Raw genomic sequence first — 19,584 nt, 5'->3', positions numbered from 1 at the left:
TCGTAGCTTATTGTTGCGGGAGAATTACATTGTAGATAAGTGAGTTAACAACGATAATGTATCCCACTCCAATCACATAATCCAAGGTTGCAAGGTTAAGATGAAATATAATTTTGGCAAGAAAACGAAAAACACTTGATGATAATGAGTCTGCTTTCTTTTGTGCTTCTGGTAAGTGTTCTTCTAAAACTTTTTTAATTTCTATTTTTTATGGGAAATATAGTTTAAACTATCATCATGGAAGAGAATATTAGCGAATTAGTTTGTACTATACATAATTTTTTAAATCTTTTAGTTTAGTGATTTAAAAACTATAAATAACTATTCATCTTTATAATTTTTCTTTTAAATTCATATTTAATAAGCTATAAATTACATAAAAACTATGCAATCTTCAAATCTTCATGTACTATTTAGGTTAATTAATTATTTAATATTATTTAAGATATACTCTATCATAATTTAAAATAATATACTATTTAATCTAAATTAACATAAAACTATATACTAATTGGGAAAATATAACATTTGATGCTTTTGTGTAGATCTATTTAACTCAATTTAAATAAATTGAAATTTTAAAATTATATATATTTAAATTTAGAGTTTTATTTATTATTTAAATTGAATTGTATTTATTTTTAAGTCATGACTGGGTATATTTTAAATAATTTGATATAGATACTCATTGATTTAGTTTAATAATTTAAAAAATAATTCAATAAAACTAAACCAATACAAAAAAATTTGAATCTACGAAAGTATACTACTACAATTATATAAAATCAAATATGAGATTAGTTAATTGAATAATTATTATTTGTGTTTCATTTATTTTTCTTGACTTAACAGTGTCGAAGAACAACAATAATACAAATTTTGACATACATAAAAATGTACATAATATTACTACAAGTCAAAGAACATTGTTTCGAGAAACTGGTACCTCATCTAATATTCTCAGTTTACAATCCAATGAGGATAAAGGTGACATTTTTCTCACCGTAATTGACTCATATTTATCTAAATTTAATTTATATTGGTTTAATGACGAAAATTTTATATATATTTCTCATTACTCATTCATAGGGAAGCAACTATCTATGTATGGTGTACACTGTGCCTCACATGAAATTTTTGGACAGAAAAATACTCCTCATAATTATGTAAGACCTTCTACATCAGAGATAAGATCTAAATCTTTAACTCTACAGACGGATCCCTCATTGACAAGAACTCCACTGTCCGTGTTAACAAATAGTACGTATAATTAATAAAAGCCAAATGATTCATACACCAATATTTAGCAAAAAGTATACTTCATCGGAGATCATTTATATAACATAGATTTATTACAATTCTAGCATACTCCAGTGTACAAGGACCTGCCAATAATCTAACTGAAGTCGTTCTGCAAAATCAGCTTCCATCAAACTCCGGTTCCCACAGATCGTGCCTAACAGAAAGGTAATTTAGAAAAGATGATCATCATTATTATATTTTTTTTCCTATAGTTTCTATGGTTTAATTGAATAAAATTGAACTTTCTTGTAAAGAAGTTCTACTATAATTGGGGTGCAAAAAGGACAATCTTCCTCTGTTGTTGCTTCGGTGGCTATTAATTTGGCACAACTTTATGAAGATATAAATTTATCGACTGTTAAGACGCACCCACCAAGTGCTGACACACACAGTGGCCAACATGTTGACCCTTTTGTTGATGATGAAGGTGATTTCTCATTATATCAAGAATTTAAGTTTGTAGTTTGCATGAGATATGAATTATTAGTAATACATCAAAATGATTATGTTTGCATTTTTTATAATTTTTTTACTGTAGTTTTGAATGGTTATGATGATTCAATGTTGAATGTGGATATGGAAGATAATTTTATACCATCATCTGAAACCTTAGACGGTATGTAAAATTTTTATCTGTATGTTTATTTGCATCTTTGTGTACATCATGGACTAAATTGTATCGGTATGACAACTGAGTAGCTAAAGAGAGTTCATTCGGCAGGTGTCTGGGATATAGGAAATCCTATTTATCAATGTCAACACTGTAAAGCATGGATGTGGTCTGGAGAAAGGCTTGCTAAATCCAAACAGTCGCCCCAACCAAAGTTTTTATTTTGTTGTATGGAAGAAAAGATCGAGCTTCCTCTACTTTCTGTGCCTCCTGATGAGCTCATTCAGCTTCATATTGGAGGAGATCAAAGAAGTATTCATTTCCTAAAAAATATAAGGACATTTAATTCAATGTTTTGTTTTACATCAATGGCTGGAAAAATTGACCGTGGGGTGAACAATGGGACTGCTCCTCCAATTTTTAAGCTTGGGGGTCAAAACTACCATAGCATTGGTAGCTTACTTCCTCCTGATAGTTTGCGACCAATATTTGCCCAGCTATATATCTATGACACAGAAAATGAGATTGATAATCGAATAGGCACACTTTGGTAATTTTCATGCAACCAGTCAAATTTTTTAGTTATTTCTTATCTGTGAGAGAAAATAACATAAATTTTATTGTTTTTTTTTCGCAGTTCCAATGAAGCTATAAATGAGCGGGATAGGGAAATTGTGGCAATATTAAGAAACATGCTAGACAAATATAATAGTTTGGCAAAGAGTTTTCGCTATGCAAGAGATAGGTACCAACAGGAAAATTGCACAAACATAAAGCTTAAGTTGATTAGTAAAAGGACTACAGATAGCAGGACATACAACTTGCCATCTGCATCTGAAGTGGCTGCATTGATTGTTGGCGATATCAAACAACTTAGCAAAGATAGGGATATTATTATAGAGAGTCAATCTAGAAAGCTCCAGCGGATTGATGTTTTTCATCCATCTTATTTAGCCTTGCAATATCCATTGTTGTTTCTGTATGGGGAGGATGGATTTCGTTTGGGTATTGCAACATCAAATTCTATCTCCGCTAGACCTACAAAGATAAACAAAACAATCACTTTGCGACAATTTTTCGCTTTTCGACTATAGAAAAGGACGGGTGAATCTCCGTTAATTCTGAGATCAAAGAGATTATTCCAACAGTTTCTGGTAGATGCCTACACAATGGTGGAATCAGAGAGGTTAAAATTCTTTAGGTGTAAACAACCACAGTTGAGGGTTGATAAATACAAATGTCTGCATGAAAGTCTTATAAACGGGGATGTAGATGCTGCAAGGCTTGGCAAAAGAATCATTCTTCCCAGTACTTTTACCGATGGACCTAGGTATATGATGAATAATTGTAAAGATGCATTTGAAATTTGCAGATATGCAGGATATCCTAGCTATTTTATCACCATGACCTGTAACCCTGAATGGGATGAGATAAAAAGAGAAGTGACTTCCATTGGATTGAAGGCAGAAGACCGTCCTGATATATTGTGTTGAGTTTTCAAGATCAAGCTTGATGGTTTGATCAATGATCTCAAAGAGGGAAAAATCTTTGGCAAAATTTTGGGATGTAATTCTATGTTTATGCAACGCTTTATTAAAATCTTATGTTGTTTGTAATGCTTTGCTCATTTGTCTTTTTCAATTTTCAGACGTTTGCACTGTAGAGTTTCAAAAGAGAGGGGTTCCGCATGCACATATCCTTTTATTCATGAGTAGCGAGTTCAAACCACAAACACCAGATGACATAGACAAACATATAACAGCTGAGATTCCTGATGAAAATGAAAGGCCAAATCTATATGGAGCTGTTCAAAATTACATGGTACATGGTCTATGTGGTTCGTACAACAAGAATTCACCTTGCATGAAGAATGGATCCTGTTCAAAGTTCTATCCTAAAGAGTTTAGACAGCGAACATTCATTGATGAGGCCGAATTTCCCAAATATAGGCGTACTGATAACGGTCGAACAGTGAAGAAAAGGGAATGTGTACTAGACAATAAGTTCATTGTTCCGTATAATCCAGAATTGTTGCTCAAGTTTGGGTGCCACATAAATGTGGAATACACATGCCAAACAAGTTCTATTAAGTATCTGTTTAAGTATGTACAAAAGGGTAATGACCACGTAACTGTTACTCTATACAATACTGGTGATCCGTCAGAAGCCACACAAGTTGTTGAGGAAATTAGGAATTACTACGATTGTAGGTACATTTCGGCATGTGAGGCAGTCTGGCGTCTATTTGGATACGAAATCCAAGAGAAAGAACCATTTGTGATTAGACTTCCATTCCATTTGGAGGATGAGCAACCTGTGGTCTATGATGAAACTTCTAATGTGAATGATATCATCGAAAGAGAAATATCTCATAAGTCCATGTTTTTGGGATGGATGGCGGCGAACATGTCATATCCCTATGCTCGAAGTCTGACTTATGCTGAGTTTCCAACCAAGTTTGTTTAGAAGGATGATTCTTCAAAGTGGTTTCCTCGAAAGAAAGGATTCGCAATTGGAAGGTTAACTCATGTACCTGCAGGTAATGATGAGTTTATATTCAATTTTGATCTTACTTATTTAATGATGTAAATTTAAAATCTTAACAGCCTATACCCCACGTCCATTTTATTCGATTTATCTACGCTAGAAAATAAATGTTCAACTAACTTTCAACAGTTATAATCTATAGATTATACAATTTTTTATTTTTTTTATATTTTTTAGAAAAATTATTCTTATGCGGATGTGAAGCTACATAATAATTAAAATAGAGTAGCTTAATCCATTTACCAACTTAAAAGTGGGATTTTAACCAAGTTTTTTACAGCAAATATCGAAGAATATTACCAACGACTTCTCTTGAATACTCAAAGAGGATGTATGAGTTTTCAAGATATAAGAACAGTAGGAGGAACAATTTATGCTACGTATAGAGATGCATGCTTCGCCCTTGGATTCTTGCAAGATGACAAAGAATTCATTGATGCAATTAAGGAAGCAAGCTCATGGGCCTCAGGATCATATGTTAGGAGGTTATTTGTCATTCTATTAACATCCAACAATATCTCAAGACCAGAACATGTCTGGGATAGATGTTGGCATGAACTCTCAGATGATATTTTGTATCGACAGAGAACTGTGATGAACATGAGCGGTGAGTTTCTATTAATTACAATGATAAAAGTTCTTCCTTATTGATCATTTTTAGTTTGATTGAATTTTTACAGTATCGTATAATATGCAGAGTTAACAATGTCAGATGATGAGATTAAGCAGTTGTGCTTAATGGATATAGACAAGATCTTACATTCCTATGGTAAAACCTTGAAAGACTATCCTCCTATGCCTTTAGCAACTGAAGTTGATAATTCTTTGTTAACCGAAAGGGTTATAAGGGAAGAGCTAAACTTTAACAGGGATGATTTAAAGAAAAATGCCTCAGACATGTTAGCCATCACAACAATTGAGCAGAGATATGCATTCGATAAAATTGTTACATCTGTGTATTGTGATGAAGGGGGTTTTTTCTTTGTGTATGGTCATGGAGGTACTGGAAAAATATTTCTCTGGAACCTTATGTCTGCTGAGATTCGCTCAAGGGGTGATATAGTGTTAAACGTTGCTTCGAGTGGTATTACGTCTTTACTTCTTCCCAATGGAAGAACGACACACTCAAGGTTCAAAATACCGCTGAATATAACTGAGGATTCTGTATGTAACATCAAACCTGGTTCTCCTCAAGCAATGTTGCTGTTGAAAGCCAGACTTATAATTTGGGATGAGGCTCCAATGGTTAGTAGGTACTGCTATGAAGCACTTGATAAATGCTTGGGTGATATCATGAGGTGTTCTCCAACATATAGAAAAGATTTGCCCTTTGGAGGAAAAGTGGTTGTACTAGGTGGAGACTTTAGACAAATTTCTGTCATTCCACGAGGATCGAGACAAGATATCATTCATTCAACCGTGAATTTGTCTTACCTTTGGAAGTTTTGTCAGGTGCTCAAACTAACAAAAAACATGAGACTCTCTGTAGGGACGACTGCTTCAGATCAAGATGAGACAGAGCAATTTGATGAGTGGTTATTGAAAGTTGGTGATGGTCTAATAGGTGACAATATGGATGTTGAATCTGAGATATGTCTTCCAGGAGATATTGTTATTCCTTCTTTGGACCATGTATTTGATGAGTTAGTTCATTTTTCTTATCCAAATATTTTGGAAAACATGTCCTCAAAGGATTTTTTCAAAGCAAGAACTATACTGGCTCCCACACTAGACATCGTTGAAGAGGTCAACAACCATCTGATGGCTATCGTTCCTGGAGGGAAAAAAGTATATCTTAGTTCGGATTCTGTAACGACCCAACTTCCAGTATGCCATGGTCATACAAGAAGCTAAGTGTTACTAACTTATCCTTTCTAATTATTATTATTTATTTAATATATGAGCCTGTTCCTTGTTAGAGCGATGCCAATTTTACGAGTAATTTTTTTTTAATTTTTGCGGATGGTCTGGTAAAATAAACAAGCATACATTGGGAGTAATAGAAAAGCGGCATAAAGAAACATAGAAATAAAACTGATAATATACATCATGTACACTATAACAAAACATGTAGCGTTTACACAAGATCAAGTCAGTTTACATCCTCGTCATCCTACGTAGCTAATATTTACACGACACTCCCAGGGCCTGGCCCATACAAAAAGCCACTAAGCTGGTGTCCAGGCTAGCCTAACCACTATATAGCTCCTAGCTCTCGGGTGTACTAACACAAGTGAGAGACTAACTATCTGATAATGTTAGACTAGAGTGTCATCAAAAGAATGCCCCTTTCCGCAGTCAAACTATATTTACACGTGGCCGTTCGGAGAATCATCATGAGGCTCACCCATCTCCTCATCCTGCTCTATCTCTATCTCAGGATCCTCCTCCTCCTCATCGTCCACAGCTACAACAATGTCCTCAGATCCACCAGAAACACTGCTGTCACTATGTACAAAACCATTCGCGAGCACAGGTCCGTTCGCGTATATAGGAGCTACCTCACCGTCTGGTAGTGCCGGCTCATCAGGCTGTGGAAAGTCGGGGATCGGCTCAGGGGGAAAATCCCACTCTAGTGGTATCACAGGTACGTAGTCATCAGCTAACTCAGGCTCATCAGGAATGATAGGCTCAGGTACCGCCTCATTCAAAGGTTGAGCTGGTATAGGGTGCTCAGGATCATCAGGAAAAGGATGTCCAGGTGCGTCAGGGTGTAACCAGGATAAGGGAAAGTTGTAAGGAGAATCAGGGTCAAAATGCGGGCTAGACAGAGGATGTTGAAAAGCTCGATTAGGTAACGCATATCGTCTAATACGAGGCTCCAAACCCATAATGAAGTAACTGTGATGTACCGGATCCTCGTAGACGTAAGGGTCCTCGAACTCATAGAAGATCACGCCCGTCTCCATCTGAGGGGAGAGGAAGGGAGAGAAGGGGGTAAGAACTGGGGAGTTCTTAGTAGGGTCGGGGTTATTAGTTACGTTCATTTATTTGATTCCGATTAGCAGATAGATATTAGAATACAGTAAAGTAGTAAACAGTAGTTAAAATAGATAGGGAAAACAGAAAACAGAACACAAACAGAAGAGTGCAAGAAAATAAAGCATAGACATAGCACTCAAGCAAACAAACATAAAGAAATTGATCAAACACAAGTAGGAAAGCAACAGAGAATAATGCACAGACAAGAATGATGCATGTCTAGTCCTAGTGTAGGTAATGAGCTCATTTGTCGGTTTCTACCCGCTCCCGACGTAACCCAGCATTACTAGCCGGATATGGCTTTCCTGTTGGCTATACCCCTGTGTACAGGAAATAACCCCTCTGCCACCACAGGGTCCACTGCACGCAGGAAATAACACATCTGCCAATGCAGGGTTGTATGCCGACATACCTTCTGTATACAGGAAATAACCCCTCTGCCACTACAGAAATGGAACAGGTGGTCACGGTACTTCTGTAGCAGGAAATAACCCCTCTGCCTTACAGAAATAAAATATGGATCTGTACCGCAGGAAAGCGTTTCTCAGTGGTTGCACCATTATCTATCTGACTGCTACAATGCAGTAGATGAACATATAGATATCTCTGAGGTTGCCTTAATGCAACAGATGACCTCTCAATAGGTCCTCTACTCTTTATCATATTATTCTCTTCGCTTTGTCTCTTTATTCTGCTCTGTTTGTTCCTTTCTCTGTGCTTCCTCACTTTATTTTGCTTTCTCTATTTAACGTATGTATTTAAAGCTTATGTAAATTTCGGTATGATTAGTTAGCCTGCCCCAAGTATAGGTTCATTAAGTCTATACTGAAACAGTTTTACTTTTCATATAATACCTAACCCTATTCGCAAATCAAGAACTAACTATGTTGCCCTAGTTCGTTCACTAGTCTCTGTCTGTTTCTCTGTTATTAAAATTTTACAGACTTTTTGTTCGATTTTTATCTTTTCTTCAACTTTTTATCTTTTATTTATCTTTGCCTCACTAATATGTTTTTACCACACCCTAAGTGTTTTATGAAGGTAATTATGAGATTCTGCGCTTAAAGTTGTCTTTCTAAAGCTTTTACAGAAAACTACCTTTTTCGCATTATTTTATTATTTTTATTAAAATATTATTTTTAATTAAATATTATTATTTAATATTTTATTATTATTTATTATTTTATCATTAAATTTTCGAAAATTACCCCTTTTTAACTTTTAACCTTTAAAAATTCACTTTTTACCACCCGTAACTTTTAATATTTCTACTTTTACCACCCTAACTTCCAGAAATTACAAAATAACCCCTCAAACACCAAAATATTTACTTCCTTGCCCTTTTCAAGATCTAAAAGGTGTTCTTCATTGTTCTTCACCACACTCAAAGTGTTCTTCGTGTTCTTCGTAAATTCTTCAGATTCTTTCTCTGTTTTTACCCGTTTTTCAGTCTTTTCAGCAACCGATTTTTACCAAAATTCAAAATAAATTAGCAGCCACTAAAACCCCATCTTTTCTACATGATTTCAACACAAATTGAACCTCAATTTAAGCTTAGGGTTTCGTTTTTCCAGCTGCCCAAGAACATGAACTTTAAAGCTTGAATTTCATCAAATTTCATCAAAATTTCACCAAATTTTCACCAAGAATCAATCATATATGCAACCAATTTTTAGCACAGCCAAATTATACAACATTCACACATCTCAAACACAAATAATCAAGATTAATTTCGTGGCACCCTACCTGGTCTTGCTGCTCCTAATTCAATCAAACTTTCAGGTGGTCCTTAAACACGTTTTCCTCCTAAATCACATCAAGAAAACACATATTTAAGCATGTTTCCTTGAAACTGAATCAAAAGAGAGATGGTGCAGCCAACTCACCTTGATCCCAGCCTTGATAAGTCATACAATCATGTAGAGAAAGAAGAGAGGATCATTTTGGTCGGATTGGAATTTTGATTTGAGTTTTAGTTCAGCAGAAATCAAGCTTTGAAGATTTGGAACTAAGAACTTTTCTCTCTTTTTCTCTCTACCTATTTTCGGCCACAAAGTGAAAATGAGCCAGCCTTGGGGGTTTTGGGGGTGTAGGGTGAGTTGTGATTGGTTGGCTTGGAGGTGGATTAAAATAATATTAAAATATCTCAGGTGTATAACTACTAAAACTAGATGTATCGGAACACTTGCAAAAACATCTCTAAAAATTATTTTCTGAGCTACTAGCATAAATGACACTAGTAACATATTTATTATGAGAATAAAACATGTATAATGAGGCCTTAGCATTGCTAAAGTCATCAGAGAGTGCTGGTGCTAAGCTGCACCAGTAAATTGTGTACCCGGTTAAACTGGTTTTCTATTTTTAACTAAAACTGACCAGGTAACCTTATAATATTATTCAAGAAGCTTCTAATACTAATATAATGATAACATCATCCTATTATCTCTCTTCTCTCATAAATTGAGTCCGGTTTGTCAAACTGAGACTATTTACGAAAAACCGAATTAAAACTCCTAACCGATACGGTTCAAAAACTAGGTTCTTCGCGACTGCATCATCGAGCTTGCCTCGGGAAAGGTTCTAACTTAAAGATAACATAATGACAATGAGGATTAAGATACTTGACGATATATCAAAGGTTTTCCCCTTACTGATCTTCTGGAGAAATTCGTACTTTCAGAAAAGATCTCGCGTACTCGAAAATCGGGGTTGTTACATTCTACCCTCCTAACAGAAAATTTTGCCCTCAAAATTTCAGTTACCTGAGAATAAATGCGGGTAATCAGCTTTCATCTTATCTTCCAATTCCCAAGTGTGCTCTTCTTCTCCTCTTTGTCCCCAAGCTACTTTGACTAAGCGAACAGTCTTGCCTCTCAGCTGCTTATCATTTCTTTCTACGATCTGAACTGGTGATGCTTGATATGTCAAATTGTTTCGTAACTGTACTGTCTCTGGTTGTAAAATGTGACTCTCGTCGGGAATATATTTCTTAAGTTGCGAGACATGAAAAACATCATGAAGGTTTGACAAATATGGAGGAAGGGCTACTTGATAAGCTACTAGACCGACTCTTTTAAGTATTTGGAAAGGTCCTATGTATCGAGGGTTAAGCTTTTTAGTCTTAAGGGCTCTACCTATTCCAGTAGTCGGGGTTACTTTAAGAAAGACATGGTCTCCCTCACTAAACTCTAAGGGTCTACGTCTATTATCGGCATAGCTCTTTTGACGGCTCTGTGCTGTCTGGATCTTCTGGCGAATCCCCTTTATCTTCTCAGTAGTTTCTTGCACTAAGTCTGGACCTAAGACACTGACTTCTCCGTCATCATTCCAACACAATGGTGTCTGACATCTTCTTCCATAGAGAGCTTCATATGGTGCCATCCCGATACTTTGTTGGTAACTGTTGTTGTAGACGAACTCGACCAATGGCAAATACCTATCCCAACTGCCCTGGTTATCCATCACACAAGATCTTAACATGTCTTCCAATGTCTGGATTGTCCGCTCTGATTGTCCGTCTGTCTGAGGATGGTATGCTGTACTCATATGCAATTCTGTTCCCAATGCTTTCTGGAAAGCTCCCCAGAATCTGGAAGTAAACCTCGGATCTCGATCTGAAACAATTGATGAAGGTATTCCGTGCAATCGTACGATTTCTTGAATATATATCCGTGCCAGCCTTTCTAATGTATAGTCAACTCGAATCGGAAGGAAGTGCGCTGATTTTGTCAACCTGTCTACAATTTCCCAAATGGCATTGTGTCCAGTTGAGGTCCTTGGCAATCCCGTGACAAAATCCATAGTGATCTGCTCCCATTTCCATTGTGGTATTTCTAAGTGTTGCAGGGTTCCTGACGGTTTCTGGTGTTCTACCTTCACCTTCTGGCAGGTTAAACATTTTGAGACATAATCAGCTACCTCTTTCTTCAAGCCCGGCCACCAGAACATTTGTTTCAAATCCTGATACATCTTTGTTACTCCAGGATGCATAGAAAATCTACTTTGATGAGCTTCTGCAAGAATCCTTTGCCGCAAATCTCCAGAGCTAGGCACACAAATTCTGTTCTTGTATCTCCAGAGGCTGCTACGATCTAGTCTTACAGCTTTTGGTTCCTCTACTTTCATCCGTCTCAGCATCGTCATCATTTCTGAATCCTGTGCTTGTGCTTGCTGAATCCTAATCTTAAAATCTGGTGTTATATGCAATTGGGCCAAACGGACTCCACTTGATGTCTCAGTCATAGCCAACTTAAGGTCCTCAAATTCTGCGAGTAACTTTTCTTCCTTTATCATCATCCAAGAGATATTCAAATTCTTCCTGCTCAAAGCGTCTGCCACCACGTTCGCTTTTCCTGGGTGATAGCTTAACTTAAAATCATAGTCCTTCAGGAACTCCATCCACCTTCGCTATCGCATATTAAGATCCTTCTGGTCAAAGATATACTTTAAACTTTTGTGGTCAGAGAAAACTTCTAGCTGAGCGCCATACAAATAGTGTCTCCAGATCTTCAGAGCAAACACTACTGCAGCCAACTCCAAGTCATGCATCGGATAATTTCGTTCATGAGGTCTCAGCTACCGGGAAGCATAAGCCACCACATTTTTGTCTTGCATCAGCACACATCCAAGTCCTTTATGAGAAGCGTCACAGTATACTTCAAAAGGTTTCTGTGGGTCGGGTAGTACTAATACAGGTGCAGTTGTTAACTTTTCCTTAAGCATCTTGAAACTTCTATCACACTCAGCTGTCCAAACGAACGGAACTTCCTTTCGTGTAAGGTAAGTCAGAGGTAAGGCTATCTGTGAAAACCCTTTAATAAACCTCCGGTAATATCCAGCAAGTTCGAGAAAACTCTGAACTTCTGTAATGGTCGTAGGTGGTTCCCATTGCACTACTGCTTCAATTTTTGAAGGATCCACTGCAATTCCTCCCTGTGATATAATATGTCCCAAAAATGCCACCTTCTCTGTCCAGAACTCGCACTTTGATAATTTAGCATATAACTTCCGAGTCCTTAGTATCTGCAATACAGTCCTTAGATGCTCTTCATGCTCTCTTTCTGTCTTCGAATAGATGAGAATATCGTCTATGAAGACTACTACGAACTGATCAAGGTACGGACGAAAAATACGATTCATGTAATCCATAAAAATCGCAGGAGCATTAGTTAGTCCAAACGACATAACCGTATACTCATAGTGACCATATCGAGTTCTAAATGCAGTCTTCGGTATATCTGACTCTTTCACTCGAATCTGGTGATAGCCCGATCGCAAATCAATCTTCGAAAACACAGTTGCACCTTTTAACTGATCCATTAGATCATCTATTCGTGGAAGTGGATACTTGTTCTTGTTAGTGACTTTATTTAACTGTCGGTAATCTACGCAAAGTCTCATTCCACCATCCTTCTTCTTTACTAGCAATACCGGAGCTCCCCAAGGTGATGCGCTGGGACGAATAAATTTCTTTCCAAGTAGCTTATCCAACTGCTTCTTCAACTCTGCAAGTTCCAATGGTGACATCCGGTACGGTGCTATGGAAATTGGTCCGGTTCCAGGTACAAGTTCAATTCAGAATTCTATCTCTCGCTGAGGAGGAAACTCAAGTATGTCGTCCAGGAAAACATCAGGAAATTCCTTCACCACTCGGATTCGTTCTAAGCTTAGTTCACTATCATTTGAGCTAGCCGCTAACAGAACGTACCCCTCACAATCACTCCCGTCTAATGTAACTCTTACAGAATTCAGATATAAAGTATGAGATAGAAATGGTTTAATATCTAAACTATTAGACAGAATAACAGCAGTTCTTTCATAGCAATCAAGGAAAACATGATACTTAGATAACCAATCTAACCCTAGAATAACTTCTAAACCACATAGAGGCAAACAGATTAGATCATGTATAAAAGTTCTGTTCCTAATAGTGAATGGTACTTGCAGGCACACTAAACTAGTCAAAGCATTTTGGGACGCAGGTGTATGGACAATCAGATCAAAGTTCAACTCAGAGAAATCTAGTCCCAACTCACGAGCAACAGTTAAAGAAATAATGGAATGCGATGCACCCGAATCATACAGTACAGTTAGAAATCGATTCTTGACGTAACACTGACCTTGGATCAGGGCGTCTGATTGCATAGCATCATTAGCAGTCATGGCAAACACTCGACCTTGTTGCTGGGTTCACACTGGATTCCGAACAAACTTTCTTGGGTAGATCCTAGCTGTGTGTCTATATTCCTCACAAGTAAAACAAGCGTTTGTTCCTTACAGCATCCAAATCTAACATAGCCATAGTCATGGAGATCATAACAGCTATGAGGATAGCTATGCCTCGCATCGATTCGTCGTTCAAAGCTCGATTAAACTATGTCTATTCGCAGTCATTAAGGTCCTATCCGCACCAAACAATCAACATTAAGGTGATCAGTCTTAATATCTCAAGTTAGGCACGAACATTCTCAAAATGAGCACTCATAGACATTCATGCCAAATGTATCTTGAAGATACCCTAACAGCATGAGACACACAAGCAGAGTATGCAATGAAGCATAGTCAGTCCACTCTCCAGGCTCTATTGGGAACGAACTGCTCTGATACCAACTTGTAACGACCCAACTTCCAGTATGCCATGGTCATACAAGAAGCTAAGTGTTACTAACTTATCCTTTTAAATTATTATTATTTATTTAATATATGAGCATGTTCCTTGTTAGAGCGATGCCAATTTTACGAGTAATTTTTTTTTAATTTTTGCGGATGGTCTGGTAAAATAAGCAAGCATACATTGGGAGTAATAGAAAAGCGGCATAAAGAAACATAGAAATACAACTGATAATATACATCATGTACACTATAACAAAACATGTAGCGTTTACACAAGATCAAGTCAGTTTACATCCTCGTCATCCTACGTAGCTAATATTTACACGACACTCCCAGGGCCTGGCCCATACAAAAAGCTACTAAGCTGGTGCCCAGGCTAGCCTAACCACTATATAGCTCCTAGCTCTCGAGTGTACTAACACAAGTGAGAGACTAACTATCTGATAATGTTAGACTAGAGTGTCATCAAAAGAATGCCCCTTTCCGCAGTCAAACTATATTTACACGTGGCCGTTCGGAGAATCATCATGAGGCTCACCCATCTCCTCATCCTGCTCTACCTCTATCTCTGGATCCTCCTCCTCCTCATCGTCCACAGCTACAACTATGTCCTCAGATCCACCAGAAACACTGCTGTCACTATGTACAAAACCATTCGCGAGCACAGGTCCGTTCGCGTATATAGGAGCTACCTCACCGTCTGGTAGTGCCGGCTCATCAGGCTGTGGAAAGTCGGGGATCGGCTCAGAGGGAAAATCCCACTCTGGTGGTATCACAGGTACGTAGTCATCAGCTAACTCAGGCTCATCAGGAATGATAGGCTCAGGTACCGCCTCATTCAAAGGTTGAGCTGGTATAGGGTGCTCAGGATCATCAGGAAAAGGATGTCCAGGTGCGTCAGGGTGTAACCAGGATAAGGGAAAGTCGTAAGGAGCATCAGGGTCAAAATGCGGGCTAGACAGAGGATGTTGAAAAGCTCGATTAGGTAACGCATATCGTCTAATACGAGGCTCCAAACCCATAATGAAGTAACTGTGATGTACCAGATCCTCGTAGACGTAAGGGTCCTCGAACTCATAGAAGATCACGCCTGTCTCCATCTGAGGGGGAGGAAGGGAGAGAAGGGGGTAAGAACTGGGGAGTTCTTAGTAGGGTCGGGGTTATTAGTTACGTTCATTTATTTGATTCCGATTAGCAGATAGATATTAGAATACAGTAAAGTAGTAAACAGTAGTTAAAATAGATAGGGAAAACAGAAAACAGAACATAAACAGAAGAGTGCAAGAAAATAAAGCATAGACATAGCACTCAAGCAAACAAACATAAAGAAATTGATCAAACACAAGTAGGAATGCAACAGAGAATAATGCACAGACAAGAATGATGCATGTCTAGTCCTAGTGCAGGTAATGAGCTCATTTGTCGGTTTCTACCCGCTCCCGACGTAACCCAGCATTACTAGCTGGATATGGCTTTCCTGTTGGCTATACCCCTGTGTACAGGAAATAACCCCTCTGCCACCACAGGGTCCACTGCACGCAGGAAATAACACATCTGCCACTGCAGGGTTGTATGCCGACACACCTTCTGTATACAGGAAATAACCCCTCTGCCACTACAGAAATGGAACAGGTGGTCACGGTACTTCTGTAGCAGGAAATAATCCCTCTGCCTTACAGAAATAAAATATGGATTTGTACCGCAGGAAAGCGTTTCTCAGTGGTTGCACCATTATCTATCTGACTGCTACAATGCAGTAGATGAACATATAGATATCTCTGAGGTTGCCTTAATGCAACAGATGACCTCTCAATAGGTCCTCTACTCTTTATCATATTACTCTCTTCGCTTTGTCTCTTTATTCTGCTCTGTTTGTTCCGTTCTTTGTGCTTCCTCACTTTATTCTGCTTTCTCTATTTAACGTATGTATTTAAAGCTTATGTAAATTTCGGTATGATTAGTTAGCCTGCCCCAAGTATAGGTTCATTAAGTCTATACTGAAACAGTTTAACTTTTCATATAATACCTAACCCTATTCGCAAATCAAGAACTAACTATGTTGCCCTAGTTCGTTCACTAGTCTCTGTCTGTTTCTCTGTTGTTAAAATTTTACAGACTTTTTGTTCGATTTTTATCTTTTCTTCAACTTTTTATCTTTTATTTATCTTTGCCTCACTAATATGTTTTTACCACACCCTAAGTGTTTTATGAAGGTAATTATGAGATTCTGCGCTTAAAGTTGTCTTTCTAAAGCTTTTACAGAAAACTGCCTTTTTCGCATTATTTTATTATTTTTATTAAAATATTATTTTTAATTAAATATTATTATTTAATATTTTATTATTATTTATTATTTTATCATTAAATTTTCGAAAATTACCCCTTTTTAACTTTTAACCTTTAAAAATTCACTTTTTACCACCCGTAACTTTTAATATTTCTACTTTTACCACCCTAACTTCCAGAAATTACAAAATAACCCCTCAAACACCAAAATATTTACTTCCTTGCCCTTTTCAAGATCTAAAAGGTGTTCTTCATTGTTCTTCACCACACTCAAAGTGTTCTTCGTATTCTTCGTAAATTCTTCAGATTCTTTGTCTGTTTTTACCCGTTTTTCACTCTTTTCAACAACCGATTTTTACCAAAATTCAAAATAAATTAGCAGCCACTAAAACCCCATCTTTTCTACATGATTTCAACACAAATTGAACCTCAATTTAAGCTTAGGGTTTCGTTTTTCCAGCTGCCCAAGAACATGAACTTTAAAGCTTGAATTTCATCAAATTTCATCAAAATTTCACCAAATTTTCACCAAGAATCAATCATATATGCAACCAATTTTTAGCACAGCCAAATTATACAACATTCACACATCTCAAACACAAATAATCAAGATTAATTTCGTGGCACCCTACCTGGTCTTGCTGCTCCTAATTCAATCAAACTTTCAGGTGGTCCTTAAACACTTTTTCCTCCTAAATCACATCAAGAAAACACATATTTAAGCATGTTTCCTTGAAACTGAATCAAAAGAGAGATGGTGCAGCCAACTCACCTTGATCCCAGCCTTGATAAGTCATACAATCATGTAGAGAAAGAAGAGAGGATCATTTTGGTCGGATTGGAATTTTGATTTGAGTTTTAGTTCAGCAGAAATCAAGCTTTGAAGATTTGGAACTAAGAACTTTTCTCTCTTTTTCTCTCTCCCTATTTTCGGCCACAAAGTGAAAATGAGCCAGCCTTGGGGGTTTTGGGGGTGTAGGGTGAGTTGTGATTGGTTGGCTTGGAGGTGGATTAAAATAATATTAAAATATCTCAGGTGTATAACTACTAAAACTAGATGTATCGGAACACTTGCAAAAACATCTCTAAAAATTATTTTCTGAGCTACTAGCATAAATGACACTAGTAACATATTTATTATGAGAATAAAACATGTATAATGAGGCCTTAGCATTGCTAAAGTCATCAGAGAGTGCTGGTGCTAAGCTGCACCAGTAAATTGTGTACCCGGTTAAACCGGTTTTCTATTTTTTAACTAAAACTGACCAGGTAACCTTATAATATTATTCAAGAAGCTTCTAATACTAATATAATGATAACATCATCCTATTATCTCTCTTCTCTCATAAATCGAGTCCGGTTTGTCAAACTGAGACTATTTACGAAAAACCGAATTAAAACTCCTAACCGATACGGTTCAAAAACTAGGTTCTTCGCGACTGCATCATCGAGCTTGCCTCGGGAAAGGTTCTAACTTAAAGATAACATAATGACAATGAGGATTAAGATACTTGACGATATATCAAAGGTTTTCCCCTTACTGATCTTCTAGAGAAATTCGTACTTTCAGAAAAGATCTCGCGTACTCGAAAATCGGGGTTGTTACAGATTCCATTTGTATGGATGAAGGGAATATAGAGAGTCAACTAGATCTCTATGGTCCTGAATTACTGAATAGCATAAATTGCTCTGGTTTGCCTCCACATAAATTAATACTCAAGGTTAGTGTTCTGGTGATGTTACTGAGGAATATTGACCAATCCAGTGGTCTTTGTAATGGTACAAGGCTACAAGTTAGGAAGCTTGAAAATCATGTCATAGAATGTGAAGTCTTAACGAGTAACAATGTTGGTCATATTGCTTTGATTCCAAGAATGAATATGGTACCAACAAATGAAACCGTCCCAGTTAGATTCTAACGAAGACAGTTTCCCATAATAGTATCGTTTGCCATGACAATTAATAAGTCTCAGGGACAAACTTTATCTCATGTTGGATTGTACTTGCCCAGACCAGTTTTTACACATGGCCAATTATATGTGGCACTTTCAAGAGTTAAGAGTAAGAGAGGTTTAAAAGTTTTACTTATGAATCACGTAGGAATGTCTGCAAATTCAACCATCAATGTTGTTTATAGAGAAGTCTTTGAAAAAATAGTATTCTAATGTAAATATTTTAATTTTATTTTAAATTCTGTATCAGTGTATAATTATTTTACTTTAAAAAATATAAAATAATTATTACTCCCTTTTTTATGTTAAAGTTTGATTTTGATAATAAATTTATAAATTTCTTAAAATAATAATTATTTTGTATTTTTGTTTTAAATATCGAAGCATTTTTTTTTATAAATTTTTCGTGCTAAGCACGGGTTTATACACTAGTTGGTGTAATAATAAAAAGAAAAAGAAAAGTTTGTTCTCATTTTAATAATATATTCAAGATACAAAACAAAAAATTCCAAAAATCATACGGAATATTGAACCACTTAAATTATTAATTTAGTAATTAAGAGATTTAAATTATTTAATTAAGGTTGAACCATACTAATCGGGTTATACAAAATAATATATTTAATATTTTATATATTTATAAAACTTATTATCTTTTATGTTATAAAATAAAAAAGTAACCACCATTTAATAATAATAATAATAATAATAATAATAATAATAATAATAATAATAATAATAATAGGACAAGTTATTTAAATAAAATAATTAGAACCTAAAATTACTATATTGCAACTTTTCCAAACTAAAGGCGCAATTGCAACTTTTTCAGCATAAACCGCTACTATCAACCGTGGTTTATGTGAAGAGAAGCTGAAGCAGAAACTGCTATATGCAGCAGCGGTTTCTGAAGGAATAATAGAACAAAGCATAAACCACTATAGGCAATAGCGATTTATGTGTCATATTCATCATTCTCACCAGTCTTTGGAATCAGAACTTATCTCATCATCATCACCATTGATACTCATCACATCATTTTCCTGGTAATTGTCAAAGTCACTGCCTACAGAGTAATCGGAATCACCACTCTCATTATCAGAATCATTGTGTACAATATCAACAACTCAGCACTGGGAACATCAGTTGTAGCACTAACTTCTCTATATGCTTTTGGTCTTACCTTACTTATGGACATGCACAAAAAGAAAGAAGCAAAGAGGATAATCACCTCCCTAAATAATCCAATCAGATATCGAGCTGCTACAGAAACTACCTTCTCACCTGATT

The 19,584-nt window shown here is 36.5% G+C and overlaps 1 protein-coding gene across 1 annotated transcript; it reads left to right on the top strand.

Annotated features, from left to right (window-relative positions):
- The first annotated feature begins 4,792 nt into the window (after positions 1 to 4,792).
- On the top strand, positions 4,793 to 18,261 carry LOC107611099 (ATP-dependent DNA helicase pfh1-like). The gene is made up of 3 exons (XM_016313061.1): positions 4,793 to 5,066; positions 5,157 to 6,286; positions 18,064 to 18,261. Exons 1-3 carry the CDS (start codon positions 4,793 to 4,795, stop codon positions 18,259 to 18,261), a joined length of 1,602 nt encoding a protein of 533 aa, XP_016168547.1.
- Positions 18,262 to 19,584: the final 1,323 nt, after the last annotated feature.

Source organism: Arachis ipaensis, chromosome B8, assembly GCF_059453495.1.
Source record: "Arachis ipaensis isolate K30076 ecotype BB chromosome B8, ASM5945349v1, whole genome shotgun sequence".
In the NCBI taxonomy this organism is placed as follows: Eukaryota; Viridiplantae; Streptophyta; class Magnoliopsida; order Fabales; family Fabaceae; genus Arachis; species Arachis ipaensis.
This window is presented reverse-complemented; position numbering and strand designations above follow the sequence as displayed.